Raw genomic sequence first — 15017 nt, 5'->3', positions numbered from 1 at the left:
AGGGCGGCGGCCGCGAGGGGACTACGACTCCCGTCAGGCACCGCGCTCGGACACCTCCCAGCGGCATCTCCTCCCCCTCCCCCCCCCGGAAAGGAAGTTACGTCAGGAGCGGGGCACGCGCCTGCGCACCGCGCGGAGGATGCTGGGTAAAGAGACCTGAGCGAGGCTCTCGCGCCGCCGGGACCCCACGATGCTGATCAAAGTGAAGGTGAGCGAGGGCCGCCGCCGCCGCGGGGCCTGCCGGGAAACGGGGGGGCCTCCCCCTCCCCCCCAGCCGTGGGGCCTGCCGGGAAATATGGGGGGCCGCCACTCCACCACCGACCGCGGGGCCTGCCGGGAAATGGGGGGTGGCGGAGTCCCGGGGGGGGGGCACAGCAAGGGAGCAAGCGTTGCTGCCCCGGTGCATCATGGGATAGGTGTTGCCCCAGTGCATGATGGGAGAATCGCCCCTCCCCCCCCTCCAGTGTCTTGGGGTCCAGGGGCTACCCCCTGCCCCGGTGCATGATGGGAGCCGGGGGGGGTTAGCAGGAGTTGCTGCCCAGGTGCATTATGGGGAAGGACGCTTTGCTTGCCCCTCCCTCGTCCCAGTGCATGATGGGGAAGCTGGGTCCTCCCCCACCCAACCCCCCCCAGGGCCTTGTGGGAGAAGCTGGTTTTGGGGTCCCCGCCGTGGGGCAGGTGCTTCCGCCGCTCACCGCCCTGGGGGCCTAGGTGTGGGGGAGCAGGGGTGGGGCTGCCCCAGGGGGCGGGGGGGCCTTCGCTGCCAGGGGGGGGCGTCCTCGGGGAGCTGCCGCTAACGAGGCTTTCCCTGCTCCTTCCAGACGCTGACCGGGAAGGAGATCGAGATCGACATCGAACCCACAGACAAGGTACCTGCCCTGAGGGGGCGGGGCTGGGGGAGACCCCGCCCCTTTGTCCCGGGGTCTCTGGGGCCCCACCCCTTTGTCCCGGGGTCTCTGTGGCCAGGACCTAGACCAACCTCCATTCCCTTCTCCTGGGATCCAGCATCCTGACCCGCCCCCTCCCTCCAGCTCTTGGCCCTGCCCCTCCGTCCCAGAGGCCTGTGGGGCGGGGAGCTGTGCGGGGGTTCTCCCGGCTGTCACCTCTCTCTCGCGCGCCAGGTGGAGCGGATCAAGGAGCGCGTGGAGGAGAAGGAAGGGATCCCGCCCCAGCAGCAGCGCCTCATCTACAGCGGCAAGCAGATGTGAGTGGGGGAGGGGGTGGGTTGAATCATCCCAGGGGCATTCTGGGATACGTGCCCCCCCCCACCTCACCGAGGAAGTGTCACATCCACTGTTGTATTGTGGGATAGGGGATTCCTCCCTCTGCCCTGCTACAGGGAAACAGAACAGTCCCTAGTGCATCATGGGAGAAAACCCAGGCGTCCTGGCTACCAGCCACCCCCTGCTCTAACCACTAGACCCCCCCCTCCCCTCCCAGAGCTGGGGAGGGAACCAGGTGTCCTGGCTCCCAGCGTACCGCCCCCAGTGCTGTAACCACTAGACCCCCCTCCCTGAGCTAACCACTGGACCACACTCTCTCTGCCCTGGGGAGAGAACCCAGGAGTCCTGGCTCCCAGCCCCACAGCTCTAACCACTAGACCCCCCTCCCATCCCTGGGGAGAGAACCCAGCGTCCTATCCCCTGCCCCCCCCAGCGGTGCTCACCACCCCCGTCTGTCTGTCTGTCCACCCCCCAGGAACGACGAGAAGACGGCGGCCGACTACAAGATCCAGGGCGGCTCCGTCCTCCATCTGGTCTTGGCCCTGCGGGGGGGGCGGTGCCGGTGAGGGGGCCCCCCCACCCCCACAGAAGCGACAGAGCCCCCCCTCCGCCCCTGGGCTCTGCTAGTGCTGTCAGGATGGCCACTGGCCCCGCTCTCCCATGGACTGGAAGTGGGGGGGGGCAGCCCAGTGTGGGGGGCGCTGGGGTCGGCCCCTTGGGGGGGGCGGGGGCTGTAGTTGGGGCTGGCGCTCCGTGTCTTGTTCCCTGTGTTTGCGTCGCTGAGTGTTAATAAAAGTGTCTCAGTGCAGTGTGGCCATGCGGCTGCTTCTGGGGTGGGGCGGGGGGACCCCCCTCGTGTGGTGATGCGGCTGCTTCTGGGGTGGGGAGACCCCTCGCCCGGTGTGGCAATGCAGCTCCTTGTGGGGGGGGGCTGGTGTTTAAGGACCTGGTGTCCGGATGTGGCTACTTGTGGGGGGCTGGTTACCCAGGTGGGGGGTAGCTCGGTACCGCTGGCTCGCTGCCTGCCCCTCCGGCGCGGGGGGCGGGGGATCACCACAGAGGGGCCCAGCTCACCCACATCTCTAGGGCACAGCGCGGGGTCCCCACCTGGCACCCCATGACCAGCCGTGTCAGCCCCCCCTTTTCTCTCCCCCTCATGATCCTTCAGCCCCTTTTTCTATGGGGCAGAGAACAAAATCTGTCCCCCCGCAGCTAGTTGGGTTTGACGTGGGGAGGGGGCTGGGGTACATGTCCCCTGAGTCTGGCTGGGATCCTGGGGGCCCCCCAGAGGGTGATGGTTTCTGGGGGGGCACCCCATTGCCATGGGTGTGGGGGCCGGACCTGGCTGAGTTTGGGGTGGGGGGCAGCCTGGGGTAAGTGTCCCAGAGATGGGGTTGGGGTGTGTGGGGCAGGGTGACCCCACAGCGCTGGATGGGGGGGGAGTCCTGCCCCCCCCCCATCCAATTGCGGATTACACCCTGGGGCCCTTTGGGGTCGACACCCCTTGCAGTAGGGCAGATGGGGGGGCTAGAGGAGGTTAGGGGGCAGGGTTATAGGGGAAGGAGCTATGGGTGCTCAGCTAATTAGGTACTGGGGGGGAAGGGATGACCCTGCCCCCCCCAAAAAAGGGGTCCCCCAGCCCTGGATGTGGGGGGCCAGGACTCCCCTGTCAGCCCCACCTGGGGGGCTCTCAGGGGCTGATCCCAGGCTCAGGTGGATGTTGGGGGACCTAGGGAGGGAGCTGGGGGGAGGGGGAGGAAGAAAAATGGGGGGTGGAGTCACTCCTCCCCCCAGCTGCTGCCTGGGGCGGGGGTCGAGAGGCGGGGTCCCCTGCAGTGCGGGAATAGTTGTGGAGTTCCCCCGTGTGCTGGACTTGGGGGGGGGGGCTGTGGCATCTCCCGAGGCGGCGGAGAGACCCCCCCATAGGAGTGAACGCTTGGGGGGCTCCCTCTGCCCCCCTGCACTTGGGGGGAGGGAATTGGGGAGTGTCATGGTGCAGAGGAGAGTCCTGCCCCCGGAGGTGGGGGGCTGATGGTGCCCCAAGTCCCCAGAGGGGTTCCTCTGCAGGTCTTCGGCCCCATACATATGGGGGTCAGAGTGTGGGTCTCCAACCTCAGGGCTCGCCCCCTAAGTAGCACGTGCCACCCCCGGCCTCCCCCCCCCCCCCACACGCTGCACCCTGTAGATTTGGCCTCTGTTTATTGGGGCGCTCAGCTCCCCTTCTCTGGTGACCGCGCCGCCTTCAGCTGGGTGCCGCTGCCCCCCCGCTTCTTCTCGCCCCCCACGGGCAGGGAGGGGCAGCGGGGGGGGCCCTGTCCCCCCTCGGCCCGGGTCCCCCACGCTGCCTCCAGCGCCCGCAGCTCGGCGTGGGGCCGCTCGGCCTGGAAGCGCACGACCCACGGCGTCTGCAGCAGGTCCAGTACCGTGGGGCGCCGGGCGGCCGGGCGCAGCAGTCGGTGCACCAGCTCCTGGGGAGTAGAGGGGAGTGTTAGGGGGACCCCGTGGCGGGCCCGGCTTCATCATCCGGCCGAGGGTCCGGCCCCCCTGATCTGGGCTTGGGCCCCCCGCAAATTGCACCTGCCCCCCCCGATCCATCCAGCTCCCCTGCACTGGGCTCAGCCCCCCCGATCTGCCCTGCACCCCTCACACTGCACTCAACCCCTCCGATCCACCCAGCCCCCGTGATCTGCTCACCCTGTGCACCAGGCCCAGCCCCCCCAATCCCCTGGGCCCCCCCCCCCAGGCCCCACCTTGCACCCCTCGGCCACGGAGGGCTGGGGGGGGAAGGCCACCTCGCGCTGGGTCTCGCGCAGCAGCCGTTTCAGGTTGGTGTCGTCGAAGGGCAGGTGGGCCACGGCCAGCGTGTAGAGGATCACCCCCATGCTCCAGGTGTCGGCCAGGAAGGGGTTGTAGGGCAGGCCCAGCAGGATCTCGGGGCAGGCGTAGGCGAAGCTGCCGCAGTAGGTCTGGCTCAGGGGGGCGGCGCCGGCCGGCCCCGGGCACGAGGGGCTGGGGGGCGGCTGGGCCGGGGCCGCCAGCTGCTTGGAGAAGCCGAAGTCTGAGATCTTCACGTTCTCCCGCTTGTCCAGCAGCAGGTTCTCCAGCTTCAGGTCCCTGCGGGCGGGGGGCAGCCATGGGGCACGGGGCCTCTGCCCTCTCGGGGGCGCTGGCCCCGATCCCTGGCCAGGAAAGGGACGTGGGGCTTTTCCCCTCTAGGGGGCAGTGGCTCTGATCCGAACCCGGGTGTGGGGCGTGGGGCCTCTGCCCTCGGGAGGGGGGGCGGCCCCGATCCGTCCCCGGGCCAGGCGTGGGGCACAGGCCTTTGCTCTCTGGGGGGCGCTGGCACCGATCCAGGGCCGGGAAAGGGGCTTTCCCCACTAGGGGGCACCAGCTCTTGATGCCATCGGGCAGGGGGCAGCCGAGGGTCCGTGGCTTCCCTGAAAGGGGGCATTCGGGGTGGCCCCAGGGAATCCACAGTGGCTGAGCAGCCAGGCCGTGGGGCAGCCCCATGAGGCAGGGCTGGGAATCGGGGTGGGGGCCGCTCAGCTCCTCGGGGGCATCTGGAGGACAGAGGCCGGACAGGCGGGACAATATTCCCCCCCCCTCACTTTGACCCCTAAGCCGGGTGTGGTGCAGAGGCGGGCAGCTGGAGGGAGCCTGGTAAACTGAGGCACACTGCTCCTGCGGCGGAGTGGGTGGGGGGTGGCTGTGGGCATCAGCGCAGGCAGGACAGGCCACGCCCGGGGGCGAGGGGAGGGCCCGCGCCTGTGAGTGTTGGCCTCAGGCCCTGCGGGTGTGCATGTCTGGGCGTGCGGCTGTGCATGCACGTGTGTGCACGGGCCAGCCCGGGCCCCTCTCTGCTTGTCTGGGTGTTCGCATGTGCGCCTGTATGTGTGTGCGCCTGTGTGTGTGCATGTGTGTGTGAGCGCCTGTGTGCGCGTGTGTGCGCCTGTATGTGTGTGCGCCTGTGTGTGTGTGTGCATGTGTGTGTAAGCGTGTGTGTGAGCGCCTGTGCGTGTGCGCCTGTGTGCGCGCTTCTGTTCGTGTGTGCGCCTGTTTGTTTGTGTGTGCGCCTGTGTGTGTGTGTGTCTGGGGGGGTGTCTGCGCGGGCCCAGACGTGGGTGCCTCTGCCCATGTGCCCCGGGGCGGGGCTGCCTGTGTCCAGGTCCCCCCGCCTGTGCCCCGCTGCTCACCGGTGCACGATGCCGCGCCCGTGCAGGTAGGCCACGCCGAGCGTGAGCTGCGCGAACCAGCGGCCGGCCAGGCTCTCGGCACAGGGCCCGGCGCTCTGCACCCACTCCAGCACGTCGCCGCCCGGCGCCAGCTCCATCACCAGGTAGTGCCGCGCCGTCGTCTCAATCGCCTGGTAGAAGGTCACCACGTGCTTGTGGTGCAGGCCCCGCATCACCTGCGGGGGGCCAGGGGTTACCTCCGCCTGCCCCACGGCGCCTGCCCCGCGGCATCCCCACCGGGCCCCTCTTCTGCCCCATGGCGCCCCCTTGCCTGGCTCCTGCCCTGCAGCAGCCCGTCCCATCCCCCAGCCTGCCCCTGCTGCCCCCCACCTGCCCCATGGCACCCCCTGCTGGCCCCCTGCCCCGCGACACCCGCCGCCTACCCCATGATGCCCCCCACCGACCCCCTTGCCCGCCCCCTGCCCCATGGTGCTCCCCGCCTGGCCCGTGGCACCCAGCACTGATCCCCTGCCTGCCCCACAGCGCCCCCGCCTGCCCCACGGCACCACCCTGCCGATCCCCCCCCATCCTGCTCCCTGCAGCATGGCACCCCCTGACCAGCCCTCCCCGCCCCACAGCGCCCCCCGCCAACCCCTCGCGCCTGCCCCACGGTGCCCTCCCCAGCCACCTGGATCTCGCGGGGCAGGAACTTGGTGAGATAGTCCTCCGACGCCTTCTTCTTGGAGATGATTTTGACGGCCACCTTGGCCTTCTGTTTAGTGAAGAAGGCCTCGTAGACAACCCCGTAGGAGCCGTGGCCAATGACCCGGCCTAGCTGGTAGCCATACTGCTCCATCACCGACGGGTAAGCGCCCGAGGGGGCCGGCTCCACCATGCCGGCCTCCTGCCCCTCCAGCGGGGGGCGCCGGGGGGCCTTGGCGGAGCTGGGGGGGCTGACGGGGCCCAGATCGGCAGCTTGGGGGGGTCTCTGTGAGTCCAGGGCCAGAGGGTCGCCCCTCTGGGTCAGCTGGGGGGCAGGGAAAGGGGGTTAGATCCTCCCGTGGGTCTCTGACCCCCTCCTGAATGCCCCCCACCCTTCGTGGGGCTGTGATCCCCGGAGCTCCCTCCTGTGGGTCCCCAAAGCCCCCCTGCCCCAAACTAGGCCTGTGACCCCCCCTCCAAGAACCCTCCTGAATGCCCCCCACCCTCCGTGGGGCTGTGATCCCCAGAGCCCCGCCCGAGCCCTCCAGTGGGTCCCCAAAGCCCCCTCCTGCGCCAACCAATGGGGCGGTGACCCCATCGGGCCCCCCGACCTGCTTGGCTCCGTCCCCTGACTTGGGGGTTCCGACACCGGCCCCCCCAGCGTTCCGCTGGCCCCTCATTGGCCGACACCCGTTACCAGGGATACTGGGGGAGGGGGCTTCACAGTGGGGGTGGGCGTCGAGCTCCCGCATGGGGGGGGCTCATCATCTGGGGGGGCTGGGATATCGGGGGATACTGCGGAGGTCTTTCTTTCTAGGGGGCAGTGGGGCCTTCTTTGGGGAAATCTGGGGGGCAGTGGAGTGCTGGTGGGGCATTTATTCGGGGGGGGGCACAAAAGACCCTCATTCGGGGGGAACCCCCAGGGCAGTGGGAGCCACTAAGGAAGTTGGGGGGCTCCTAAGTCAAGCAGGCCCTGGGGCATCTGTAGGGCTCTTATAGGGGGGAGACGGGGCTCAATTTGGGGGAACACAGATAGATGGGGGGCCTGTGGTATTGGGGTCTCATAATTTGGGGGTGCCAGGGTGATTTGGGGGTCTCTCTTAATTTGGGGGGTACTGGGGGACATTAAGAAATGGGGGTGATTTTTATTGGGATATTGGGGGGCGCTTAGCCTGGGAACTCAGTTTGGGGGGACACTGAGAAATGGGGGGCTCATACTGGGGCCACTGTGGAATGTGGGTCTCCTTTTCTGGGGGGGTCCCTGGGATAGTGGGGGCCGTGGAGGACCCTTATCTCGGGGAGACCCGCTGCGCCCTCCCCATGTGCTGCCCCGCACCCCCTGATATTGACCCTCCTGGAAATAGCTGCCTGGCCCTTTAAGCAGCCGGGGCGGGGCGCGCAGCCCCTCTCCGGCGCCGGAATCGCGTCAGACTGAGGGCGCGAAGTCCGGCGACTGAGGGCGGAAGTCGGGCGGGGGACGTGGCCGGGGCTGCGCGCGGCGATCGCCTGAAGGACCCCGGCGCGTTTCGGGGCCCTGGCTGCGCCCAGGGAGGGTCCCCGGCGCTGGGGGCGGCGCCCCGCTCTTGGGGGGAGCCCGCGGGAGCCGGGCCGGCGCGGGGCGGCGCGGGGCAGGCTGGGCACGGGGATCAGGCGCCGCGGCGGAGCCCTAGAGCCGCGAGGCCCCCCGGGCAGCAGGCAGGGAACGGAACGGGCGAGGGGAGCCTCCGCCAGGCAGGCGCGGCCCGGCCACCCGACGGTGAGGGGGGAGGGGCGCCAGGACCCCGGGCCGTAGGGGGGTGTCAGTGGGGGAGGGGCGCCAGGACCCCGGAGGGGAGGGTCAGTGGGGGAGGGGCGCGAAGACCCTGGGGGGAGGAAGGTCAGTGGGGGAGGGGCACGAAGACCCTGGGGGGAGCAAGGTCAGTGGGGGAGGGGCACGAAGACCCTGGGGGGGAGGAGGGTCAGTGGGGGAGGGGCACGAAGACCCCGGGGGGAGGAGGGTCAGTGGGGGAGAGGCACAAGGACCCCGGGCAGGCCCAGCCCTGTGGGACTGTATGTGCCTCAGTTTCCCCCGATGATGCGCCCCCTGACCTGTGTGGGGGAGGGGCGGGTCTCTCTTTGTCTCTGGGCAGGAGAGGCTGGTGGGGCCCGTGCCCAGCTGCGCCGGGGCCAGCTGGGGACCGAGCAGCGAGTCCAGAGGAGACCGATGGGAGGCGGGGGCGACGTGTGGATCGGGGGCTGCTGGATTCTCGGCCCCTCTGATGCTCTCAGCTCCCAGTTCCTCAGCCCCCTTCAGTTCCCCTCCCCCGGGGTCGTGCAGACCCCCCAGCCGGCCTTGGGGAAGCCCGTGCCAGACCCCTGGCAGCCCCGTGTGGGTCTGGAACCTGCCCCTCGGCCTGGGTCAGCTGCCCGACGTGGAGCCCTTCTCCCCGCATGGCTCCGCCACGTCCTGCTCTGGAGACGGGGCCGCTGCCTCGCCGGCCCCTCCGACGTGCCCCCTTCTCCGCTGCCGCTCACATGCTGCCGGGCGCTTGCAGCAGCCAAAGGGCCACCGGGCGCGTTCGGTAACAGTCCCACCGCCTGTCACCACGTTCAGTAACAGTCCCACCGCGTTTGGTAACAGTCTCATCACTACCACCGTGATCGGTAACAGTCTCACCGCTGCCACCGCCTGTCACCACGATCGGTAACAGTCCCAGCACCTGCCACTCCACTCACTAACAATCCCACTACTGCCACCAATCACTGTGATTAGTAACAGTCCCACCACTGCCACCGCATTCGGTAACAGTCCCACCACCTGCCACCATGTTCTGTAACGGTGCCACCACGTTCGGGTACAATTCCTCCGCTCCCACCGCCTGCCACCACATTCACTAACAATCCCACCGCTGCCACCACCTGTCACCAGGTTCAGTAACAAGGCCACTGCCTGACACTGCGTTCGGGGCCAGTCCCACTGCCTGTCCCAAGTACACAGGCTTGGTGATGTTGACCAGCCCTGAATCAATCCGTGGCAGGTCCCTCTTCTGCGGGCCACCCCTCAGTTGAGTCCACCTGAATGGGACACCGGGGGAAGCTGGGTGCACCCCCCTCTCAGGAAGCACTGTGGAAACGTGGGCGTTCGTTAGCCGTCCCCCCTCGAAACATCTCCCCAGCAGCCCCTGGCGCACAAGTTGCCCCCCCCTCCGACTCCTCCTTAGTCTCTTGTTCCTCTTCCCGGGCAAACAGGGTCCCCTGGTCTCCTCTGGACTCGCTCTTCGGTCCCCGCCTGGTCCCACCAGGGGCAGGATCGTGACCGGCTGGGTAACAAATCGCCAGGCCCCCACCCAGATCTCTGGAGTCCTCTGCAAAGAGGGTCTTTTCCCCGCCCCCTGGGTCATCCTGCAATACATCAGGTAAACTGAGGCACACACGCTATGCTCGCAAACTATTCTGAAACCAATCCCACTTCCTCACAGCCTGGTACCAAGACGGGGCTGGGCACGAGGACCCTGGGTTGGCACCAGGCTGGGGTGCCAGGACCCCCAGCTTCTCCTGCCCCGTTTGCAGGGTGACCCTAACACCTCACTGGCCCCATAGCCAGGCACGACCCCCCCAATGTCCCCTTCCCTCGTCCTGCCAGCCTGGGCAGTGGCGAGAAGCAACTCCGGGAACAATCAGCCAGGTGCTGACGCGGCGGGACAAAACCGCCAACCCCCAGCCCTTCGTCTAGGGTGGCCGGGCGCCGCATCCTAGCCCCCTGCCGTCACGCCGCGTGCTGGGCCCCTAAGGCTTCTCTGGCTTCGGGTGCCGAAGCGGTGAGCGAGAACCCAGGCGTCCTGGCTGCCTACAATCTCCCTCTCCCTTTGTCTCCTGCGTCTCTTCTCCAGATCCGGCTCCATCTCCCCTGCCGGCCCCATGGCCCCCTGGCCGCTGCTCCTCCTCCTGGCGGCCTGGCCGCCCCCGGGCTCCTCCGAGACCCGCTACCGGTCCGGGGACCCCGTCATGCTCTACGTCAACAAAGTGGGGCCCTACCACAACCCCCAGGAGACCTACCACTACTACCAGCTGCCGGTCTGCTCGCCACAGAAGATCCAGCACAAGAGCCTCAGCCTCGGGGAGGTGCTGGACGGTGACCGCATGGCCGAGTCGCTCTACGAGATCCGCTTCCGCGAGGCTGCCGAGAAGAAGACCCTGTGCAGCATGACGCTCACGCCGGAGCAGGTAGAGCGGGCCCGGACGCCTGGGTTCCCGGGCCCGGCTTGGGGGTGGGAGGGGGGAGCAGGGGTTCGCAGGTTTAGAGCAGGAGCCAGGACTCCTGGGTTCTGTGCCCAGCTCAGGGAGGGCTGGGTGGGTTTGGGGCCAGGACTCCTGGGTTCTGTCCCCAGCTGTGGGCAGGGAGTAGGGACTAGTGGTTGGGGGGGGAGGCTGGGGGTCAGGATTCCTGGGTTCTATCCCCAGCTCAGGGGGGCTGGGGGCCAGGACTCCTGGGTTCCCTCCTCAGCTCTGGGCGGGCTGTGTGGGCTAGTGGTTAGAGCTGGGGGGGCTGGGAGCCAGGACTCCTGGGTTCCCTCCTTGGGTCTGGGAGGGGTCTGGTGGTTAGGGCTGGGAACCAGGACTCCTTAGGGCTGGGAACCAGGACTCCTGGGTTCTGGAGATTAGTGGTTAGAGGTGGGGGCTGGGGGCCAGGACTCCTGGGTTTTGTCCCCAGCTGTGGGAGGTGAGTAGGGACTAGTGGTTAGAGCAGGCGGGGCTGGAGCCAGGACTCCTGGGTCCTGTCCCCAGCTGTGGGCGGGGGGTGAGGACTAGCGGTTAGAGCCAGCGCCCAGCCCTGTCTGTCTCCGGCAGGTGGAGCGCCTGCGGCAGGCCATTGAGGAGCTGTACTACTTTGAGTTCGTGGTGGACGACCTGCCACTACGGGGCTTCGTGGGGTACGTGGAGGAAAGCGGCTTCCTGCCCCACAGCCACAAGGTGGGGCTCTGGACCCACCTGGACTTCCACCTGGAGTGGAACGGCGACCGCATCATCTACGCCAACGTCAGCGTGCGGGACGTCAAGCCCCACAGCCTGGACGACGTCCGCGGGCCCGGGCCCCTCTCCCTGACCCACACCTACAGCGTCCGCTGGTCCGAGACGGCCTCGGAGCGGCGAGGGGAGCGGCGGGGCCGGGGCGATGACGGGGGCTTCTTTCCCCGCACCCTGGAGATCCACTGGCTCTCCATCATCAACTCCATGGTGCTGGTGTTCCTCCTGGTGGGCTTCGTGGTGGTCATCCTCATGCGGGTGCTGAAGAACGACCTGGCCCGCTACAACCTGGACGAAGAAGCAGCCTCCTCCGCCGCCGGCGACGACTTCGACCAGGGCGACAACGGCTGGAAGATCATCCACACCGACGTCTTCCGCTTCCCGCCCTGCCGCGGCCTCCTCTGCGCCGTCCTGGGCGTGGGCAGCCAGTTCCTGGCCCTGGGCACCAGCATCATCGTCATGGCCCTGCTGGGCACCTTCAACGTCCACCGGCACGGGGCCATCAACTCCGCCGCCGTCCTTCTCTACGCCCTCACCTGCTGCATCGCCGGCTACGTCTCCAGCAACTTCTACCGGCAGGTTGGGGGCGAGCGCTGGGCCTGGAACATCGTGCTGACCACCAGCCTCTTCTCTGGTGAGGCCCCCGGAGCTCCCCCCCACCTCCCGGGTCCGGCCAGGTTCCTCTTAACCTGGGGGGGAGGGTGCACCGGGTGGGTCTGTGTGGCCCTCTCCGTCTCCTGATTCTCCCTTTAGCCCCTCGCCGAAATGTGTAGGGTCTTTGTGTCCTTCCGGGGGTGGTAGGTTGCGTCTCTCTGGCCCCTCTATGGAGGTCTCTATGATTCCGGTGGGAAGCAGAGTGGGTCTGTCTGATCCCCCTTTGGAAGTATCTATGGTCCCTTAGGGGCGGGGGTCTGCATCTCTCTGGTCCTCCTTTAGAAGTCTGTATGGTCACCTGGCGGAGGTGGGCTTGGTCTCTCTTGTCTCCCTTGGGCAGTCTCTATGGTCCCTTAGGGGAGGGGTCAGGGTCTGTCTGGTCCCCCTTTGGAAGTCTCTGTGGTTGCCTGTGGCAGGGGGTCGGGGTCTCTCTGGTTTCTCTTGGGCAGTCTCTATGGTTGCTTGTGGGAGGTGGTTTGGATCTGTCTGGTCCCCCCGGGGAGTCTCTCTCTGGCCCCCCTGACCTGCCCCCTGTCCCCCCAGTCCCCTTCTTCATGACGTGGAGCGTGGTGAACACGGTCCACTGGGCCAATGGCTCGACCCAGGCCCTGCCGGCCACCACCATCCTGCTGCTGCTGACGGTCTGGCTGCTGGTGGGTTTCCCCCTCACCGTCATCGGGGGCATCTTCGGCAAGAACCGGGCCGGCCCCTTCGATGCGCCCTGCCGCACCAAGAACATCGCCCGCGAGATCCCGCCCCAGCCCTGGTACAAGGCCACGCTGGTGCACATGACCATTGGGGGCTTCCTGCCCTTCAGGTGAGCCCCGCCCCCCCGCTTCCTGCCCTTCAGGTGATCCCCGCCCCCCCCCCCGCTTCCTGCCCTTCAGGTGAGCCCTGCCCCCCAATTCCTGTGTGCCCGCCCCCCATTTCCTGCCCTTCAGGTGAGCCCCGCCACCCCACTTCCTGTCTTTCAGGTGAGCCCCGCTCCCTGCCCTTCAGGTGTGCCCGCCCCCCGCTTCCCATGGGCCCACCACCCTCTTCTTGCCCTTCAGGTGAGCCCTGCCCCCCACTTCCTCTCCTTCAGGTTAGCCGCCCCTCCAGCTTCCTGCCCCTCAGGTGAGCCCCAACTGTCTCCCGAGGACGCCACTTCCTGTCTCGCCCCTCCCCACTTCCCGTCTTCTGGGACCATGACGACGTGGCTTCCTTTGGGCACGAGCCAATCGCATCCCTTCACGCAGCTCCACTGCCGCCTCTCCAGCCGGCCTGGTTGGTCCCTGTCCCCTGAATGGTGGGATCCTACCTCTGCCCCCCAGCCCGACCTGTCTCTCTTCTGCCCTCCAGTGCCATCTCCGTGGAGCTGTACTACATCTTCGCCACAGTGTGGGGCCGGGAGCAGTACACCCTCTACGGCATCCTCTTCTTCGTCTTCGCCATCCTGCTCAGCGTGGGGGCCTGCATCTCCATCGCTCTCACCTACTTCCAGCTCTCGGGTGAGGACTACCGCTGGTGGTGGCGCTCGGTGCTGAGCGCCGGCTCCACCGGCCTCTTCATCTTCCTCTACTCCGTCTTCTACTACGCCCGCCGCTCCAACATGTCGGGCGCAGTGCAGACGGTGGAGTTCTTCGGCTACTCCCTCCTCACGGGCTACGTCTTCTTCCTCATGCTGGGCACCGTCTCCTTCTTCGCCTCACTCAAGTTCATCCGCTACATCTACGTCAACCTCAAGATGGACTGAGGGGGACCTTCTCCCGTTGGCCAACTGGGGGCGGGGGGGGCGTTGTCAAATGTGACTTCCTTTAGAGCTCTCATTGGCTGGGGCTTCTGGGGAGTTCCCTCCCCGTTGGCCGGGACCAATGGCCAACGGGTGGACAAAGCTAAAGATGGCTCTCTTCAAGATTTCTCCCAATGGCTGTAACATCCGGCCAATCAGTGGGCATGGATCCCCCGAAGGATCTCTTCTTCTCCCATTGGCTGTAACATCTGGCCAATCAGCAGGCATGGATCCCCAAAGGATCTCTTCTTCTCCCATTGGCTATGATGCCCAGCCAATCGGCGGGCATGGATCCCCCGAAGGATCTCTTCTTCTCCCATTGGCTGTGATGCCCAGCCAATCAGCGGGCATGGATCCTCCAAAGAGCTCCCTTTCCCTTGGCTAGGACTCCCATCAACCAAGAGCTTCAGCCGATCGGCCGGCATGGCAAAAATGGTGACCTTAAAAAGCTCCCCTCCCATTGGCCAGTACCATTAAGGATCTTGCCCTCCTATTGGCTGAATTGGCGGGCCAATTAGAGGACGCCGTTATAGATTCCCCCACTTTTCTCGTTCCCTTTCACTGGATAGGGTGACCAGCCAAATGACCACGTCCCTCCCTTTGGCTGGGACTGTTGGCCAATGGGTGGGTAGCTCCTGTGAGGGAGGGGGGACTCCTGTGGGTCAGAATGACTGGCCAATCAGCTGCTGGGAACGGACTGACTGGCCAGTGGCAGAGCCCATCTGACAAATCAAGACTCATCCCTTGTGGGGAGGTGGGGGGGTGTCCAGTTCCCTGGAGATTCCCCTGTGAGGTAAAGCTTGAAAGTGGCTTCCCCCCCCCCAAAGGGGGAGGGAGAGACAGATCCCTTGTGGGGCTGGGAGTGGATCCCCTGCAGGCAGGCAGGGCAGGTGGGAGATCCACTGGATTCATTGGGGTGGAGAGCAGCTCCGTTGGCGAAGTGGATCCCCTGATAAGATCCCCGCAGGGACACGGGGAGCAGACCCTTTAAGGGGAGATGCCAGATTCCTTGTGGGGCTGGGAGGGGATCCATGATGAGATCCCGGGGGGGAGAGAAGCGGATGCCCATTGGCAATTGGCTGGATCCCGGGGTGGGTGGGTCCCACAGATAAACCACGGGTTCCCGTGCGGGGTGGGCAGCAGATCGCCTGTTAAGATCCCCTCGTGCTGGCAGGGATCTGGCATGGGGCGGCAGGATCCCCCCGGGAAGGGGGCAGCTTCCATGTAGGGCTGCTGGTGGATCCTCGGGGGGAGGGAGCACCCCACAACCCCCCCCCCGCCAATAATTCCCCTTTCTGCCCCCTGTTCCCTGCCGCAAGGGGCCGCTAGTGCCGGTGATACACAGGGGGGGCCGTTATTTTATTTTGTATGTGGGGGGGGGTCGGATGATTCTTTGTACGGCTCCGAATAAAGTTTATTAAGAAAAAGTGGGAGCTGCCTGACTGGAGAACCCAGGCGTCCGGGCTCACCCCCCCCCCCCCGCGGGAGAGA

At 67.0% G+C, this 15017-nt stretch overlaps 3 protein-coding genes across 3 annotated transcripts; 2 read left to right on the top strand and 1 right to left on the bottom strand.

Annotated features, from left to right (window-relative positions):
• The first annotated feature begins 90 nt into the window (after positions 1-90).
• On the top strand, positions 91-2373 carry NEDD8 (NEDD8 ubiquitin like modifier). The gene is made up of 4 exons (XM_067533174.1): positions 91-208; positions 822-869; positions 1122-1204; positions 1699-2373. The coding sequence occupies exons 1-4, from the start codon at positions 191-193 to the stop codon at positions 1787-1789; spliced, it is 240 nt and encodes a 79-aa protein (XP_067389275.1). The 5' UTR covers positions 91-190; the 3' UTR covers positions 1790-2373.
• A 1060-nt stretch (positions 2374-3433) lies between these two features.
• On the bottom strand, positions 3434-6290 carry TSSK4 (testis specific serine kinase 4). Its single transcript, XM_067533114.1, has 4 exons — positions 6084-6290; positions 5417-5631; positions 3974-4337; positions 3434-3691 (listed from the first exon to the last, which is right to left on the bottom strand). Exons 1-4 carry the CDS (start codon positions 6288-6290, stop codon positions 3434-3436), a joined length of 1044 nt encoding a protein of 347 aa, XP_067389215.1.
• A 1439-nt stretch (positions 6291-7729) lies between these two features.
• TM9SF1 (transmembrane 9 superfamily member 1) lies at positions 7730-14765 on the top strand. Its single transcript, XM_067533158.1, has 5 exons — positions 7730-7853; positions 9967-10300; positions 10925-11735; positions 12299-12572; positions 13097-14765. Exons 2-5 carry the CDS (start codon positions 9995-9997, stop codon positions 13488-13490), a joined length of 1785 nt encoding a protein of 594 aa, XP_067389259.1. The 5' UTR covers positions 7730-7853; positions 9967-9994; the 3' UTR covers positions 13491-14765.
• Positions 14766-15017: the final 252 nt, after the last annotated feature.

The sequence above is a fragment of the Emydura macquarii genome, unplaced genomic scaffold (assembly GCF_026122565.2).
Source record: "Emydura macquarii macquarii isolate MOO-44397 ecotype Brisbane River unplaced genomic scaffold, CSIRO-AGI_Emac_v2 contig_3322, whole genome shotgun sequence".
In the NCBI taxonomy this organism is placed as follows: domain Eukaryota; kingdom Metazoa; phylum Chordata; order Testudines; family Chelidae; genus Emydura; species Emydura macquarii.
This window is presented reverse-complemented; position numbering and strand designations above follow the sequence as displayed.

Bases quoted from the DNA above. Each gene is read 5' to 3' on its own strand.
- NEDD8 (XM_067533174.1), top strand. The intron at 870-1,121 runs GTACCTGCCCTG...CTCGCGCGCCAG, and splicing joins ACATCGAACCCACAGACAAG to GTGGAGCGGATCAAGGAGCG. The intron at 1,205-1,698 runs GTGAGTGGGGGA...TCCACCCCCCAG, and splicing joins ATCTACAGCGGCAAGCAGAT to GAACGACGAGAAGACGGCGG.
- TSSK4 (XM_067533114.1), bottom strand. From the start codon at position 6,290: ATGGTGGAGCCGGCCCCCTCGGGCGCTTACCCGTCGGTGATGGAGCAG. The intron at 5,632-6,083 runs GTGGCTGGGGAG...GGCCCCCCGCAG, and splicing joins TCCTGCCCCGCGAGATCCAG to GTGATGCGGGGCCTGCACCA. The intron at 3,692-3,973 runs GTGGGGCCTGGG...TCTACTCCCCAG, and splicing joins CCGTGGCCGAGGGGTGCAAG to GAGCTGGTGCACCGACTGCT.
- TM9SF1 (XM_067533158.1), top strand. From the start codon at position 9,995: ATGGCCCCCTGGCCGCTGCTCCTCCTCCTGGCGGCCTGGCCGCCCCCG. The intron at 10,301-10,924 runs GTAGAGCGGGCC...TGTCTCCGGCAG, and splicing joins TGACGCTCACGCCGGAGCAG to GTGGAGCGCCTGCGGCAGGC. The intron at 12,573-13,096 runs GTGAGCCCCGCC...TCTGCCCTCCAG, and splicing joins GGGGGCTTCCTGCCCTTCAG to TGCCATCTCCGTGGAGCTGT.